Genomic DNA, 18,293 nt, shown 5'->3' with positions numbered 1-18,293 from the left:
GGGGCATTGGATAAGTTGGTATATTGCTGAAATCCACACTAGTCACCTGGCCTGGTCTTGAAAAACAGCATTGATTACATTTGATTCAAAGTGTTCTGTAATTTTCGAGTGCTGCTGGAGATGGTTCTGCAGTGTCCCATTTTGATTAGGCTTCTGTGTTCTATGACTGAATGTGGCCATAGGCTAGAGAGGGATAGGTTAAATTCCCTTCTGCTCTCCCTCAATGAATAAAGGTATTTAAGAAGGTACATAAGGAAGGATATATCCCAGTGTTACTTGGTTATCTGAACCCAAGCATGATTAAAGAAGGTATAAAGTAGAAGAGGAAGTTACTGTCCAGACAGTGCATTGGGGGTTGGGGGTCCGATCATCCCTTACTGGAAACTGGAGGCACTGAAGACACCATGGGTATGATTTTTAAGGACGTTAAAACACTTTAAGGAACACAGGAGGGGGTTACCCAAAAGAGTAGCTGACTGACTGCATAATACATCTTTGGAGAAACTCTTTATTAAAAGGAGCCTATTTGGAGAATACCTACGTGGTTTGTCCTTCTATATTTTAAAAATGATACATATTTAATTTCCCACATTCTCAACAGACTCTAATCTCATTCTCACCTGGCATTTAGTAAATCACCTATTTCATCTGCATTGCCAATTTCATAAGGTGATTTTAAAGATGCTCTGCTTTTAATATCAAAATCTCTTTATGTAAAAAATGATGAAAACTTACATCCTCAGTGAAGGTTTTTATGTTATAAATATTTAGTTTTTCTTGTTGAGGACTTTGTTTTAAATTATATCCACTTTTACTTCAAATTGTCATTTTCATTTTTTTCTTTGTTTTAATAACTAGTAAACTTTTAAATGTGTTCTAGTAGTTCATAATTTTCTCTCTTAAAATTTACCTTCTTTAGTCTTTGATATTAAGAAGTATTCCATGATCTCCTTTGTTCTTAAATCTCTAACAGCCTGGAGATAACTAGACTCTTGTTACCTGGAGCACAGCCACATTGTTATGTCCTTGTTATGGCTGTCCTTTGTATGCAGCAGTGACACTGATGACCCAGTAGGGCATCCACTTTGTTGTTCCAGCTGCAGAAATGAGTTTGTACTGATTCACCCACATTTTTTTACCTATCCTGCTTAATACCAAAGACATACTAACTATACTAACTGTAAAATTTGTTATGACTACCAAAGATTTAAAATATAATTTGTGTTGGGGCGCCTGGGTGGCTCAATCGGTTGAGCATCCGACTTCGGCTCCGGTCATGATCTCACGGTCCGTGAGTTCGAGCCCCGCGTCGGGCTCTGTGCCGACAGCTCAGAGCCTGGAGCCTGTTTTGGATTCTGTGTCTCCCTCTCTCTCTGACCCTCCCCCGTTCATGCTCTGTCTCAAAAAAATAAATAAAGGTTAAAAAAAAATTTAGTAAAATATAATTTGTGAGTGTGGAGTTGTTTAGAAATTTACCCTCACTGTAATTATTCCTGATTATGTGTCTCTCGGCATTAGACTATGAGCCTTTTGAGGAGAGGGACCACATCTTGGTCATCTCTGTATCTGCATTTCCTGGCACAGTGCTGCACATCCCACATTGGCACATGCCATCACCCTCTTCATTATCATCTAGCTAGCATTTTTAGTCTTGGGTACTGTGCTAAGGACTTTACGTAGATTTTTTCATTTAATGCCTCTAACAACCACATGAGATAAGCAATTTGATTACCCTGGTGGAAGTGAAGACTAAGGGGCACCTGGGTGGCTCAGTTGTGTAAGCTTCCAACTCTGGACTTTGGTTCAGGTCATGATCCCAGGGTTGTGGGATGGAGCCCTGCATTGGGCTGTATACTGAGCATGGAACCTAGTTAAGATTCTTTGCTGCCCCACCCCCCACCTTCTGCCCCACTCACCTGCTTATGCTCTCTCTCTCTCTCTCTCTCTCTAACATAAAAAAAAGGGAAACTAAGAGAGGTTCATTAGTCTAAGATCAAGGAGCTCAGTCTTTTTTTTTTTTTTTTTTTTTTTTTTAGCCAAACTGGAAAAAAAGCCATTTTGGATGCAGATCCAGTGTTCATCTTATTTGCATCATATTCAAAATGATGGCTCTAATCAGCGACAGAAACTATAGATAGTACAATTATACATTATGCTTGGCCTTATCAGAATTTATAGTCTTATCCACAAAAGTTCCTCAGAATCAATACAAGTAAACATTCATAAGGGTGGTACTTAATTAAGAGGTCTTTATTCTAAGGTTTGTTAGTCATTTCCATATATTTATGAATATTTCCATAAAATACTTAAGTTATAGATTGGGTTCTGAGACTGCCCTTTAAAAAAAAATATGTCCAGGGGCTCCTGGGTGGCTCAGTCGGTTGAGCGTCCAACTTCAGCTCAGGTCGTGATCTCGCAGTTCGTGGGTTTGAGCCCCGCGTCAGGCTCTGTGCTGACAGCTTGGAGCCTGGAGCCTGCTTCGGATTCTGTGCCTCCCTCTCTCTCTGCCCCAACCCACTCGCATTCTATCTCTGACTCTCTCAAAAATAAATAACATTAAAAAAAATTTTTTTTAATATATCCAAATGACCTTTAAAAAAAAAAAAAGATGAGGGGCGCCTGGGTGGCTCAGTCAATTGGGTGTCCGACTTTGGCTCAGGTATGATCTCGCAGTTCATGAGTTTGAGCCCCACATTGGGTTCTGTGCTGACAGCTCAGAGCCTGGAGCCTGCTTGGGATTCTTTGTCTCCCCCTCTCTCTCCCCTCTCCTGCTCACGTTCTGTTTCCCTCTCTCAAAAATAAATGAAAATATTTTTAAAAAATTAAAAAAAAGATGAACCTCTATTCTCCCAATGAAAAAGATGAACCTCTATTCTCCCAATGATAAGAGCCCCCCAGAAATTTTAACTTCCTTAAATCTATAAAAGGTTAGAAATATCTTTTATAAGATTTAATTTAGCTATATAAACATGCATATTTAAAATCACATCTTAAAATACATTAATCTGGAAGTATTGCTTCTGTCCACTCCTACCTTTCAAGAATTACTTTTATTCAACTCTTCATGTTTGTCTTTAACATTAATGTCTCTGTCACCTCTGGAGCCACTCTCTAAGTCCTTTCCATGACATGACTGTGTGAAGGCCCTAGGACAAGGAGGGGGGTACAGAGGAGTCCACCAGGTGCAGTCCAAACAAAAGGGACTTCAAGAGAGGGGAGAACTGGCAGGGGAAGCTATCCATCTGTAAGCATGGCTCACAATTCAAATTTTCCCATTACAGGATGCCTAATTGATTCACTAAGTAGACAGTAGTCTGGTTCAATGATGCCTATATAAAAATGACTCACTATATTTTATTTTATAAAATATGTTAAATATACCTTTAAAAAGTAAATGCAGTTTTAGAGTTATGTTCTGAGCGTTTTAACTTTAGTCACATGCCTATTTGTGGGTAGTCAAGATAGTCATGCATTAAGTGAAATGTGGATCATATTAATACCTTCACATGCTCTTAGCACTGAAAGGTTAGCAAGTGTAAACCCATCCCGTATGTAACTTAAAATACTAAACTGTAAGTAATGTAAAGAGTTTTTTCAGTTATAATTTTTCCCATGATCATTCCTCCCATGCTTTTTAAATTTATTTTTATTTTTTTGCTGTTTTAAGTTTGTGCTAAGTTTATCTTTGGGAAATCTAGCAATGACCTTTGGCATAAAAAAGGCTGTTCAGACTCTATTAAGGAGTTGGTACAAGAAGACTGCTCTTAATTTCCAATCTTTAGAAATAGCTTCTTTTTATGTACAAGTTTATGGAGGAAGAATTTTGGTGAAGTTGTCTGTACCTCTTCCTGTAAGAAGTACATGCTAAAAGTCTATCAGAATTTATCTGTAGAGAGTTGTTGCCCTGAATCTCTGTTTTACCAAATGAGTAGATAAGAGATGTTTTTATTTTGAAAGAGTATGTTATTTTTATTTTACTGTAACAAAAGGGGATAGGATTTTCCCCAAAGTTTATATTCTTAATACTATAACAAATATATCATGCCAAGCAAATAGTTTTAAGACCACTGCTGCTGAAAAACATCAATAAAGATTATGAGATTCTTCATGTATTGATTACTGTTTGAGGATATTCTTGGGGTAGAAACATTTATCAGCTATTTGCTTATATAGTAAAATTTGTTTTCATAATAAAGCTATCTCCTAAGTTTAAAATATTTTCTAAAACTGATACACTAGAATCTTGCAGTAATGTTGGCTTCAGGAGTTCATGTGTCCATGGCCCTATATAACTACAGTAAATTCTTCTTTTTTGTCCATTAAATAAATCTACCAGATTTCTCTTCCTTTGTTATTAAAATATGTTTCTGCAGTACCAGCTACTTGGATACCTTCATGTGTCTCTCTACTGTAATACAGTCTGTCTTTCAAAGGCCATCATATTGGTGTTATCATACCATCAGGACAATACTTTGTAATGGCAACTTTTTTGTTTTTATGTTTGGTTTGGCTTTGTTATATTGTGTCCTTTAAGGGCCATGTGTGATCACTGGTCAGCCATCTCTTTGATGGGGCTTTGGCAAGATTTCAGCATTTAATGTTTTCAAGGTAGAAAATCTTGAATTTGTTTATATGTACAACAGTAGCCCACTACATCTTGGTATTTTCATTCTTTCGCACCGAAATCATCTTCTGTTTGGCTAAAATTATATTGTTCTTTATTTTACATTTATATAAGTACTCACTGTCTAAAAATATATCTTTCTAAATAGGTAAGTTTATGGTAGAAGATTAATTAGGGAAGATTAATTGGTAGACAGTTTTTGAATATATGATTGATAATTTTAGGTTTTTGGCATCATTTTTCTTTTATTCATTTAAAAATTTACATTGAAAATACTACTTCTGAAAAAAATAAATGAAAACTACATACGTATTCCTGGATGAATGAATGAATTCTTGAATGAAATTAAATCTTAACTGTAAATCTTTTTTTTTTTTTTTTGGAGGAGATGGAATATAAAAATGGTTGCTATAGTCAACCTGCTTTTATTAAGTATTTATACTGCATATAATGCTATATATTATGATGCTGTGTCCTCTTAAGTGGTTTTGTGAACTATGTCATAGGGGGAATGATTTGAAATTATATTTACATAGTTACTCTTTCTGTCATTATCATTATTCTTGATCATTTAATAATTTTTACAAATCATATCCCAGCTGTAGTAATTGGCTAAAAGAAGAAACTGACCTTAAGAGATTGTGATGTCAGAAAAGATGTTACATTCTTAGAGGCAATATAAAAAACAGAAGTCTTTAAGGGAAAAAAAAAAAAGAAAAAATATAGTACCAGAGATTATATTAGTCAATACTTTAAAATGTCAATATGATTATGTTATTTGTAGTATATTTATCTGAGGCACTGTGTTTTAAAATACAGTATAACAACCCAGCCATGTTTTTACATTTCAGTAATTGTATATTGACCTGTAGTATTTTGTCACTTTTTATTTCAAAATGATCTTCAGGAGTATATGTCTTGGATTTTTCAGTTCGTAAAACTAAAAAAAAAAAATTAGATTTTTTAAAGTATCAGTATTGACTCTATGGTGACAAAAATGTAGCTGTAATTACAAATTAAAGATAATTTTGAAGACAAGTAGTTAACCAGGTGAAGTTAAACAAGATAAAATGATTTATGGCCATTTTATAAAATAATGACAGTCTTCATTTTAAGCTACAATGTAAAGTGCTTTATTCTGAGATTATGTATTGTGGCAGAAGCTAAAACTGCCTTTTTTCTAACAGTGCCAGAATACAACCTCTTTTTCTTTTTGCACTAACAAGACTGCTTTACCACCACAGCCCACTCTAAGTAATTAAATCAATCCTTTGTACTTACCGTATTCTCCTCTAGTGACGGTACTAGATCTGATTATATGCTTCATGCATATTCAAAGTACCGCACTGACAGCTCTTTAATGAGCTCTTACTTAATCAGTATGAACAATGTTCATCTTGTTCTTTTTTTCCTCATGCATTAGAGCTAGGAACAGTTGGGAAAAATGAAACATCCAGCATTCATTTGAAAAATATATTGTACTTTGAAAAGTGTCTAAGCTGAGGAAGTTGCATTCTGCCCTTTAAAAGTCTGATGGACAAATTGGATTACTAGTATTGGATTAAATAACAAATGGTTAGAGGAGAAATGAGAAAAGCTCACTGTGATCACAGGCTTTAATATTTTTTGTTACTTATAAAGCTAAAGGGGTCTTTAACCAGTTATTAAAGTCAGGATTAATTTGTAATGGTTCAACTTACTGGCTTTTAAAAGCTTTTTAAATTTAAAAAATTTTAAATCCCGAAAAACAATAGTGTAATGATGTATTAGAAGAAAATTTAATTTTTTTATTACTAGGCTAAGTATAGATTTCCATCATTGTATACTATCTCAGATAAGGAGATAGTGATACAGAATTGATTTAACCTCAAATATGTTTTTTCAGTTAATTTATATAATCTATGTGGCAGGGTGTAATGTGTCTTTAAATATTTGTTATTGTTAGGCTTATTTCCTTTTGAAACACAAGACTCTTGTATTATTAGTCATTTCCTAACAATTAGAGGAGGGGTATCTTTTATTCCTACTTAGAAATCATAGGCATGAGTTAAACTAAAAATAACACAGTACCATATCAATATTGTTTTTCCTCAAGGAAGCAGTCTTCCATTGAAGAAAATGATGCTAATTTAAGAGTAGGCTAGTTGCTTCTAGTATTGCTGAAAGCCTGAATTATAGGTTAAGTTAAACTCAAAACAAAGTTTTAGTATGTCTATATTTTTAGAAGCCACTTATGTTATGAACATACGAATTAAGTCTTTAATCAGCAAATAAAATATCATAAAAACTGCACCTATTAATATTGCACACATGTGTCATTTCACTGATCAAAAAGGCCTTCACCAGGGTACAATTGGCCTTTTTCCAAATTGCAAGCTTTTTCTCAGCTTTTTCTTTCTACTCTTTCTTCTTTTGTTGCTACCCAGGGATTTTGTGCGTATCGCAGCCTGTATCACAGCCTGTATCACATGACCAGTGTCAAGACATCACATGGTCCAAAGTGAATACAAAACCAGCTACCCTAAAAGAGAGATTAAAAATACTGTAAAACAATAAAGACTTTTGTTCATACTCCAAAAAAAATCTATCCTACGTCTGCTTCATATCATAAAGTTTTAACAGCATTTAATGAAGGCACGTATCCTCACTATTCTCCCTAATCATGAACAACAGATATCTATTTTACAGGAATGCTCTGAAGTACATGTTTGATCTTTTGCACACAGATCAGCTCTTTATATTCTGTTTCCATTCTAAAAATTTCTTCAGATTTCTATTAATGCAGAAATAGTTAAATTATGGTACGTCCATAATTTATGCAAATATTAAAAACAATGAGGTAGATCTTTGAACAGCATACCAAAAGCAAATCACAGGGCAATATATAATATGATCTTACTTATGCTAAAGACAAGAAACCTGTATGTGTCTATAAATAAGGCATAATGCTTGTATTTGATACACATAGTAAGCTGTGTGGTCTGAAAGGAGAGAGGCTAAACTGTAGAAGTACTTACTTCTGGAGAAAGGATATGGAGAAGGGAATGGGGAGGGAGGGGTTGGTGAAAAGAGGACATGGCTTTTCACTTAGGTATCTATTGTCTGAATTTTTTAAATGGGCTGGTAGTATGTTTGAAAGTTAAAAGAAAATATCTTGCTTAAAAAGAAAATAAAACTAAGATATTTTATTTTTTATTAGATATTTAAGTTAGCCATATGAATCCATACAGAAGTGGAATTGAAGTATTAAATACTGGGCTAGCAAAACAATAAACCAGTCATAGGTGAAATTCAGAAAAAAGAAAGTAAAAAAATTATAAATTTGACAGGTACAATTTGAATGGAGAAGTGGGAAGAAGGTGGGGATTAATATTTTTCTTGAATGTGATTGTGGCCTACTTCTACATGAACAATACCAAATATATACTATATATTATAACCCTTGATATATACTGGCCTTCGGTGGGGAGTGGTTTAGATGATGAAGAATGAATTTTAAATGTGCAATCAGTAAATCTAAATTTTAGATCTTTTCTCTGCTGAAATGTTTTATGATTTACTGATTATTATTATGTTCATTATTATGTGTCTTTTCACAGGTAGCTAAAAGTATTTTTTGTAGCCTGGTCATTTATACTATATTTTAAATAATTTGCATGTGTTTACCCTATTAGGAATGATGAGTTCCAGAAAGATACATGAATATGTATCTTTAGTGTACTTTGGGGGAGGAAAATAAGAAAAAAAACAAGTTGTTACAAGTGGAAGCTTTCACAAAAATCTTTAATGATTTTTTAATGTTTGGTGGGTTTTTTTGTTTTTGTTTTTTTTTGTTGTTGTTGTTTATCATGACCATATGTCTGTCAGCGGCATGAGTTCCTCACTAAAATATAATAACAAGTCAGCCTCTGGGGAGGATTTAAAAGTTGGAACACTTTTTTCTTTCTTTTTTTCTCTCTTTCTTTCTTTCTTTCTTTCTTTTTTTTTTTTTTTTTTTACTGTACTAAATGTTAGTATGATCTACAGATATGTTCAGGGGGACTGAAATATACACGCTGAATAATACCAGCTTTAAGATTGGCTTATGAACTTTTAGATGTTGATTTAATTTTTCAGGCCCTGGACTTTATTATGTTATTGTAAACAGTCTAATTTGTACTATTGGGGTAGCTAAAATTTTTCATGTAAAAAAAAAACACTTGTGCTAAACTATTACTTGGCTTGTAAACTGTCATATAATAAGAAATAATTTGCTGAATTACAGGAAGGAACACAGAAGAAGAAGAAGCTATGATGCAGGAATGGTTTATGTTGGTGAATAAGAAAAATGCCTTAATAAGGAGAATGAACCAGCTTTCTCTCCTGTAAGTACTCATGCTTATGCTTGTTTTTCCCACAACAAATGAATCTTAGGCTTTTTGTCATTGCCTTCTTTGGGGTTTCAATTTAATTAGGCTTAATATTTTTCTTTCCTTGGAGATTATAGTATAGTTTATATAAAAATAAAAATTAAAAATTGTATATAATAATTTCTCATCTGAACAGTGAGTTTTTTAAAATAGTGATATATACTGAAAAAAATGTTTATCATATAGAAAGCCAGGAAATATAAAAAATTTATGTATTTAAGAAATAAAACCCTTGTGCACAAAAAGGAGATTTGGATTATATATATTAAGGGTTAGAGGGGAGAAGAAATAAAATTAAACTTTATTTAACATCACATTTTAAGTTAAAAATGGAAATAATTCTTAATATGGACAAAAGTACATTTATATTTCACAGATGATGTTACCCTAAATTTGGATGATTCCTCAAATCATAAAAAGATCACTTTTGTGTACAGTAAAATGGAGACTAGACCAAATGTAAGCCTTCTTGGTCTTTAGCATTTAGTTCACTATAGGACTTAATGCGTGTTTCTTTCTCTTCACTAGCAATATTCTTATATTATGCCACCTAGTGTGGGAAGGAGCAGGCTTACATGTTTTATTTTAGCAAGAACCTCTATTTTTGTCATTTCTGCCACTCCTGAACTTGATTAAAAGAGTTATGAAGAGGCACAAAACTCAACCATTCCTGGATTTTTAATTGTCTCTGTATTAAATTTTCACTGGTAGTACTTACATGTTTCTTATATTCTTTTCACATGGTGGTCTAGACAAAAGAGTGTTTATTGTGAACTATGATAAATATTTTACAAAATAGCCTTATACCTGGCACTTAATAGAAGAAGCGTTGAAGAATGAGACTACTTATCTGAAGATTAAACTATACCTCTGTGCAATTCAAAATTGAAGGAGAAAAATGATAGCACTAGTAAATATTCAACCTAAGGAAGGTTTTAGGTTTGTGTATCATTTGTTTGGAGTAGCTTAAAGTTAAAGAGAAAAGTCAGTTATGAGTCCTAAAATCAATGTAACCTAAAGGTTCTTTTAAGTGTTTAATGATTTAGTAATTAGCATATTGATGAACTTTTGCAACTTGCCTAGGGAAAAAGAGCATGATTTAGAACGACGGTATGAGCTGCTGAATCGGGAATTGCGGGCAATGCTAGCCATTGAAGGTAAGAAATGCTGTGGTGGTGTGAGGTATGTGAAGTGTCAACTGTCAAAGAGATTTAAAGAGTGTAATACACTTCTGGTCTCACTAGGTGTGGCCTGACTAGGAACCAACAGGAATTACAGATAATGCCTTAGAGTCAGAAAGCAACAGTCACGTAAAACCTAAGAACCATAATTCAGGTAGATATTCATTATGTATGCTAGTAAACACAAAATTGTCTTAACTCTTGTCAGTAAGCTGAAATGTCCATTAAGTGGAAAATATAAGGAGTGAAATGATTTAATTACCTTTTACTATGTGAAATTTAAGGTTGTTTTTACAAGGGAGGTTGGGGAAAGATTTATCATTTTGATTTTTCACATCAGACTCTAAATTTTACCTTAATATTTAATTGATGTCAACACTGAAATATGTCTGCAATCTACTATAGCTCTTAAGATCCCAACTCCTATTAAATGAATATTCAGGCAAAGATTGACATAAGAGATAAATGAAACACTTTCATTCTTTTCATAAAGCTTTTAAATGAATTATATAGTAATCCATGGTTCATAACATCAGTAAACATCAGCTAGCTTAACTGTGGCATTTACTATATGTGATTTAAAAAAAAAAAAATTCTTATGTGTTTAAGAATGCTGTTCTCCTTACACCTTTTAGTTGCAAATGTCTTATAGTTCAAAGATGTCTACTTAAAAACCAATCCTTTTGGGCTCTGTAAAATGGACCTTTTGTCTAATCAATGCAAATTGATTTTCCTATTCTGTATTGACCTCTTAACCCATTGACTGTCCATAGTAATTTCCTTCTTTACCTGATAAGGTACCTGATCCATAATAAGCCAATTCTAATTAGTTTAGAAACTAGAAATTTAAGTTTTAAGGGAAAGCCAAATGAAACCATATATATTTTTAAATATGTCAATTAATATTGTGATTAAATAAACTATATGCTATTTATCTAAATGTAATCTTATCCATGTATAAAGGTTTTATTTTTAATTACTTTTGTATCTGTAATCTCATTTGATAAATATGACTGACAACGTTTGTATATCCTCATTTAGAAATCTGATTTACCTTATTTAAAAGCCTTCAGATAACTAATTTCCTTCAAATGGCTATCCAAATGTATCAAATTATAAATTGATAATGACTATAGAATTTGTCAAAATTATTTAAGAAGTTCTGTGAAACTTGCCATTGAAATAAAACGCACAGGTAGGCTAAATGGTATTTTTCCTCTTGATAAAATTTTTGTAGTCATGATGTAGCCTTTAAAAGAGATTGGAAAGCTAAATAGTTGAAAAGTGGGTATAGCAGATACTATTTATATGGCATATATATGTATGTGTAATATAAAATGTATGTATATATAGTATGTATAATGTATGACTCATTATACAGTTTATTCTTTATAGATTCATTATACATTACACTGAATACAGAGTATTAAAAACACTCTCTCATGTATAGTAAGTTAAATTATCCCAAAAATACAGCTTGATACAATACAGTTGACTTTTAAGGCAGATAATACTTCTGTCCCCAAACCAGTATTATTACCAAATACCATCTTAAAAAGAGAGCCATGATACATTTAAAAGATCTCATTTTTATGGGCAGTCCTGTCCCTATATACCAAACCTGCAATCTTGAATAACATTTTATCTGCCTTTTCTTCTACATATCAGTATAAAGTCATTTTTAAAGGGGGGGGGGGAAGTGTTTTTCTTCTTCAAACACCTTTAATACAATTGGTAGTTTTGTGAGGTTTTGTTCTGTTTTGTTTTATTGTTTAATTAAGGTCACTGTTCCATATGTGATTGTGCCAGTTTCTGTTGCTGGTTGAGGGAAAAAAGAGACTTGAGGAAAAAAGCAGCCTGTTGATGACAAATAAAGACACTTTGTTAGTAAGAGGCCTGTCCCACTAGCCTGGGCAGTGCATGGGCTGGGCTGTCCTAGACAGGTACTGACTGTGTGATGATCAGTTCTGTGAATACAGTGTCCTTTGAGCCAGGCTTTAGAATGTACGCACATACAGTTCAGTAGCCTTTTGGAGTGTTAAAACCCACAGAAAAACACATGAATAGGCAACACTAGTTGGTTTTGTTTTGCCTTCCTTTGTTTCAAGGTTCATTCCTCTTTTCTTTCCTGTATCTTCTATTTAGTAGCCATAAGATGGTTTTCATAATAAGTAAACTAAAATATTTTCAAATAAATCTGCTGCTAAAACCATTTACCAGGAGAAAAGCACAGAATGTTAATAGCCATATAGCACATTGAAAGAAATATTAACAGCTTGGTTGAGAGGGAAAAAAATTCAATATATCCATTCTTCTGAAAATCCATAATCACTTTGGCCTGTTTTTTGCCTTTTTTTTTCCTTGAGGTGTTTTTCATAGCAGGAGTTTCACTCTACTGAGCTAAGTTGTAGGATCCCTTAAGCTAACAAACATCTTTTAGATACTTTTCCTATAGTTTTTTTGTTCCAGATTATTTAATGCCCCCTCAGGAAAGATAAATTCATTTCTGCACACATTGGGGTGGGCTTTTAGAAAGTGGTATGTTCATTTTCTGCACAAGAAATGGATCTTCTCTAGGATTTTGTACATCTTGATTTATTCTTGGCTTAGAGTTTGAAGTGGGTGCTCTTCTAAAGGGATTTATGCATAGGTTCACTATTTTTGTAGTTATGGTTTATATGATAAGCTTTTTATATTTAAAATCAATATGTAATCCTGTGGAGGAGCTTATCCCCTAAAACCCCATTTGTAAATCTATTTTAGCTTTGTTACACAGCACAGCCACAGTCTTCCATAGATTGATTAGGTACAGCAGTAGAATCCTATCAAATGGCCTGCTCTGATGATGATGCAAACTCTTTCAGGATTGCTAGTTGACTGGAACTAAAGATAAGACTTGACTGCAATCCCCCAATGTGCTCTTTACAAAACTAGTGTTAATTTTCATCAAAGTGCCAGGCTTATTTATAGTGGCAAGGTTGAAGGTTTACTACAAGAACTTTAGGTCCTTTCTATCGAAGTATTTATAGGTATTTCTTTTGCCTTTTTTCCAAGGTAATTATCAACTTCAGCAAATAAACTCAATCGGGGAATGAATAATTGGCCCTATATATAAAAAACAGATTTTTAAATTAACAAAACAGCTCAGTGCAGATGGACATAAACAGAATCTCTTTATTTCAACACTTTGGCTCAAATGCAGCATCAAAACTTAATCCTATTTGTTGCAAGAGGATATGGCTTTTGTAGCAAAAGTACACTGGAATCTTTAAATTAATCAGAAGCTACATTGTAGTCTGTTCAAGTCAAAGTCAGTGTATCTAGCTAGCTGTGACTGGTGTTATAGGTGAGTAATCCTTTCTTAAAATGCATAACAGGTAACACATAGACTTACATGCAGGTTTTTAAAACATGACATTACATCTAGGTGAAGCTATTAAAAGGGAATTTAAAAATTTTTTAAATTTAGCCATGAACATACAAATGTAAATCTTGATCAGTTTTAAAGGTATTATTAAATTTTTCTTTAAATCATCAAAATAGTTTACTTAACTTCCCAAGTCAGCATTCAAATATGTGTGTGTGTGTGTGTATAAATATACTCCCATGAGAAAGCAAATGCCAAGTAAAAGTAGTCTTGCTAGTATAAAATCTACTCACTGCACATAGCTATTTCCTCTACAGTTGACCAATATTTTGTAGATAGATACTAATGTAGCAATGACAAATTTAATATGAGAAATCCTTAAATTTATGCTGCAACATTTTAAATTCTAATGTCAGTTAAATTTGTGAAATGGTGAAAATAACCTAAATATTCATAACTAAAAAATGTTTTTGTTATTGTTACAGAAATGTCATTATTGAACTAGGAACAAGTTAAGATTTTTAAAAATTATTCAATACTTAAGTGGTTAAAAAAGAAAATTTTCTCTCATCCATAGTGTTAAAGCCTTATTTATCTTGATATTTCTAATTATTAATTAAAGCTTTAAAAGTGACTGGTCAAGTACAGAGAAAGAACAATTTAATTAAGAAAATTATAGGTCTGTTAAAATGTATTTTTTCTTGGTTTTAAAAATTTCTATAATTTTCAATTTAATATATTTTTTAAGTGTATGGTGGAGGAAATTTATTTCCCAGTTGTAAAGCTCTTATCAAAATGTTTTGGAAGAATTATAAAGCTTATAATATGAATGATTTCTTGAGGTTGAAGGTAGAAAAATTAATATTCATCAAAACTGGTAATCTTAATAATTATAAAATTTAGTTACAAATCTTCTACAAATTTAGCAGATTTTTCTCTGAGTTAATATTTCTAGAACTACAGTTACCTGAAATTAGACTAGATGACCTTAAAGATCTTTCCAACTGGAGTGTCTATTAATTTTTCTGCTGTGTAGAGTAAGACTGATTAAGAACAGGAGTCAGATTAGAAAATTGTCTAGCATTCCTGACCACAGTTGCATTTAAATCCAAAGAATAAATTGTGGTAGATATGGCTTTTCTTCAGTGTTGCTGTTTTGTTATTATTTTTGTTAATTCTCATATTCAGAAAAAACTTTCCATAGTAATAGTTTTACTCCTTCCCATGCTATAGAATATTTCACTTCTCTTTTTACAAGAACGCGTAATGTGACCAGTTATTTAATGTCCTTATTTGTGTAATTTTTGTATCAAATGTGGATAATTAATACATGGCATGTTTCATATGTATATATGTATGTATGTATTTGAGCTTATAAAGAAAGGAATAGTGATAGAATTGAATAAGCCATTCTAGCTTTTTGCTGCTATTCTAACCTTTATTGCATGATGATGCATCTAATTTTTAATTTGTAAATACAAGATAGAATTCCCTCTAGCACCATTTGCTTTCATAAAGCTGCTGAGCAGTTTGCTGTCTTGAATAAATTTTGCTTTGGAGGGGGTCGGGGGGATTTGAACCAGCACATTCTTGTGTGGTTTGTGAAGATTCACATGGTAACCAGCGGTGTGCATTGTTAGGTTTATCTGAATAAGCACCAGCCATGTGAGTTTTAACATGATTGCCCAGGGCAATGGAGAGAGAAGAGAGAAACCCGAAAGGATTGCACTCCTCTGTTTTTTTGGAAAGTGCATTTGCTGGGGGAGGGGGCTGCATGAGTCAGTGCAGTGGCCAGGGTTGGTTCTTTTTTTTTTTTTTTTTTTTTTTTAAAGCTGGTGTCCTGTTTCCCTCTAGGTCCTCATTTGTTCTGCTATCTGCCTCATCATCTACTTCTTCTTTTCATTGTTTACCTTCCTAATGAGGGAGGCGGGGTAGACTGGGGGTTGATTGACAGCTACAAGCCCTTACAGTCTGGCCAGAGAGCAGTTGGCTTTGGTTTTAAAAGTGCTTTAAATGTTCGATTTGGTCCTGTTTTTATTAAACGAAACTGCTGCTCATCTTAAGGAAATTACCAGACCAGCGAAGGTTAAGAAATATATTATGGGGTCCTAAAACCTTCGAAAACCCTGCCACTACCCATGGAAAGCGCACTGCCCATCGGATTTTCCAACCTTTAACGTGGGGTTTCAAAAAGAAGTATGTAATTTTTCCTTTGCAAAAGTGCTTTGATTTTAAACCACCCAGCAAACCTCTCCAAAAGAAAACTGGCTGTGATGCGATCGAGAGCTGCAGTGTAATATTGCAGAGCAAATTTATTTTTTACTTCAAAGAAAAATGCTAATTAGCCGATTCACTACTTTTAAAGTTATTGTGAAGCATATGGCGCCCAGTGTGAGATACATCCAACTGCTAAAATAGAGCGAAGAGGAAATTAGCGAAGAATGGGCTGTATGGGGTGAGCATGGGGGTGGGGGAAGAAGGATAGGTTCTCAAGCAGATTCTCCAGCCTTTTCAGAGTGATTTTTATCGCCCATCTCTGCTTCCCGCCCCCTCATTTATCCACTCCTCCCCCCCCCCCCCAACCCTCGGGCTGATCTCTTCTGGGCCTCCGGCTCTCCCTACCCCCTCTTTGGCAAAATCAGGTGCGCACCTCCGGCTGACAACCGGCTCACACCTGGCCTCTTTTGCAGGTTCCAGCCCAGCCGTAGCCATCTCCATCTGTGAGAAATATTTAGGAATTGGGGTTTTAGGGTGAAATCCTCTTCAAGACGGCCATTACCCCATAAAACACTAGTTAGTGGTTCTGTAACATGGTTTGCGGGGAGATACAGGGCAACTGGAAAAGGCGGGAAGGGAGGCGGGTTTGCCAAGGTCTTGCGGGTGGGTAACGAGCCTCCCGTCCTCTGCAGACTGGCAGAAAACCGAGGCCCAGAAGCGACGCGAGCAGCTCCTGCTGGATGAGCTGGTGGCCTTGGTGAACAAGCGCGACGCGCTCGTCAGGGACCTGGACGCGCAGGAGAAGCAGTGAGTGGGCAGTGGGGTCGGGGGTCGAGTCTCTGCCGCCAGCCGAGGGGCCGAGAAGTTTGTGGAAAGTTCAGTCCAGAGGTCTCGAGTGGGCCGGGGGGCAGCGCCCCCCTCCCCGTGCTGGCCCCAGGATTCTTATTCCCGCTGGGGCTCAGATTGCGGGGTGAGAGGGGAGTACAGCTCTGCCCTCCACGTAGAAAAATAAATGTATTTCCTGTTTGACTTCCAGGGCTGAAGAAGAAGATGAGCATTTGGAGCGAACTCTGGAGCAAAACAAAGGCAAGATGGCCAAGAAAGAAGAGAAATGTGTTCTTCAATAGCAGCCGGACCAGAATCTCCCAATATTTTAATCCTGGGTCCCCCGACCAGAAAATGTCAGATTCGTTGTTGATTTAAAACTTTTAACATTTTTTCGGGGCTGGATTGTACTTCTTTACCACCACCCCCACCCCTTTTCTTCCCTCTTTGCCAGATAATATACAAAACTCCAAAATAGCTTTGTTTAGGGATTTGTGTGTGTGTGAGTTAATCATTTTCTTGAAATCATGTGAAATAAATTTGCACAGATACCTTGTGAGTGATTGGTATTGAGAGTGTTCAAGAGGCTGTTCAAAGAAAAAAGAAAAAAACCTTTCTCTTATTATTTTCCCCTCAGTTTTTGATGGGAGGACAATTTGGAACATTTTTGTTGTTGTTGTTGTTGTTGTTGTTGTTGTTGATAGCATAAATGGTGGGGAGGGGGGTGGAAGTGGGGGTAAGAAAAATGTCATGAATGATTTTTTTTCCAGTCCTGCCATATGTAACACTTGACTCTGTTACCTAAATTTTATAGTTAGATCATATTCAATCTACTTCTTAAACTGTGTTCTATTTACCAGTGGGATTTTCTGCAGTTGTTTTGCATTTCACTGTAAGGATAATAGAGTTCCTGTCCTCTGCTTTCCTTAGAGGATGGCCCTTTAATGTAGCCTGAGACAAGTCCTGTGATTTGAAGGTGAGCCGTGAGGATGGGGCTAATTGACATGCATCAGTTTACAAAGACGGTCTTATCATCTGAGAATGCGCCATCTTTTGCTCTGGATAATTATTTATTACATCTAGCTTGGTTCCTACATTTTGTTGGGTCTCAACATTGGCTCAAGAATGCTGTTAATATTTATTCTGTATTGATAAAAGTCTGTCTTGCCACTATGAGTAAGTCCCCCAATTAATATTTTCTTCTCTAGCATAGCACTGTCATTTTTTGTGTGAAAATGGTTATCTGTTTATTTATTACAATACTGAGTCATATATAAATTTTCAATAAAAGCAGAAACTTTCTTACCTTAACCACTGCTGATACTTCCTTGCAATGAAAACTTGACACTGGTTTGAGAAGTTCCTGTATCCATAGGACTTCGTGTGGGAGAAAATGGTCCTCTTGAATGCAGAGCAGGTACTAGGCTGTATTTGGAGCTGAGTAAGTTTATACGATCCCAAAGGGGCCCTGCTGACACACAAATGCGAACTGAAATACAATTAGTCATATTTTTCTTAAACAGTGTAAACTATTCTCTTTTGTCAAGAAGGGTCATCTCTGTTAAAGATTTAAGGAAATTTGTGATTCCACGGCACTGAAAAAATGCTAATAATATCTTGACGAATTTTCCACGTTATTTTCAATTGTTAATAAGGTTGCACTCATTAGG

General features: G+C 34.7%; 1 protein-coding gene across 11 annotated transcripts in view; it reads left to right on the top strand.

Moving 5' to 3' along the window:
• EHBP1 (EH domain binding protein 1) overlaps positions 1 to 17,934 on the top strand; it is a 375,689-nt gene extending 357,755 nt beyond the window's left edge. For all 11 annotated transcript variants that reach the window (XM_086701008.1, XM_086701007.1, XM_086701009.1 and 8 more), the window contains 4 exons: positions 8,889 to 8,988; positions 10,117 to 10,190; positions 16,491 to 16,605; positions 16,835 to 17,934. In XM_086701008.1, coding sequence (XP_086557134.1) covers positions 8,889 to 8,988; positions 10,117 to 10,190; positions 16,491 to 16,605; positions 16,835 to 16,925 — 380 coding nt within the window. In that variant the 3' untranslated portion in view covers positions 16,926 to 17,934. The remainder of the gene's footprint in view (positions 1 to 8,888; positions 8,989 to 10,116; positions 10,191 to 16,490; positions 16,606 to 16,834) is intronic.
• Positions 17,935 to 18,293: the final 359 nt, after the last annotated feature.

This window comes from Puma concolor, chromosome A3 (genome assembly GCF_028749965.1).
Source record: "Puma concolor isolate L17-30 chromosome A3, mPumCon1.1.hap2, whole genome shotgun sequence".
Classification (NCBI taxonomy): Eukaryota; Metazoa; Chordata; class Mammalia; order Carnivora; family Felidae; genus Puma; species Puma concolor.
Note: the sequence above shows the minus strand (reverse complement) of the source record. Positions and strands in the feature narration are given on the sequence as shown.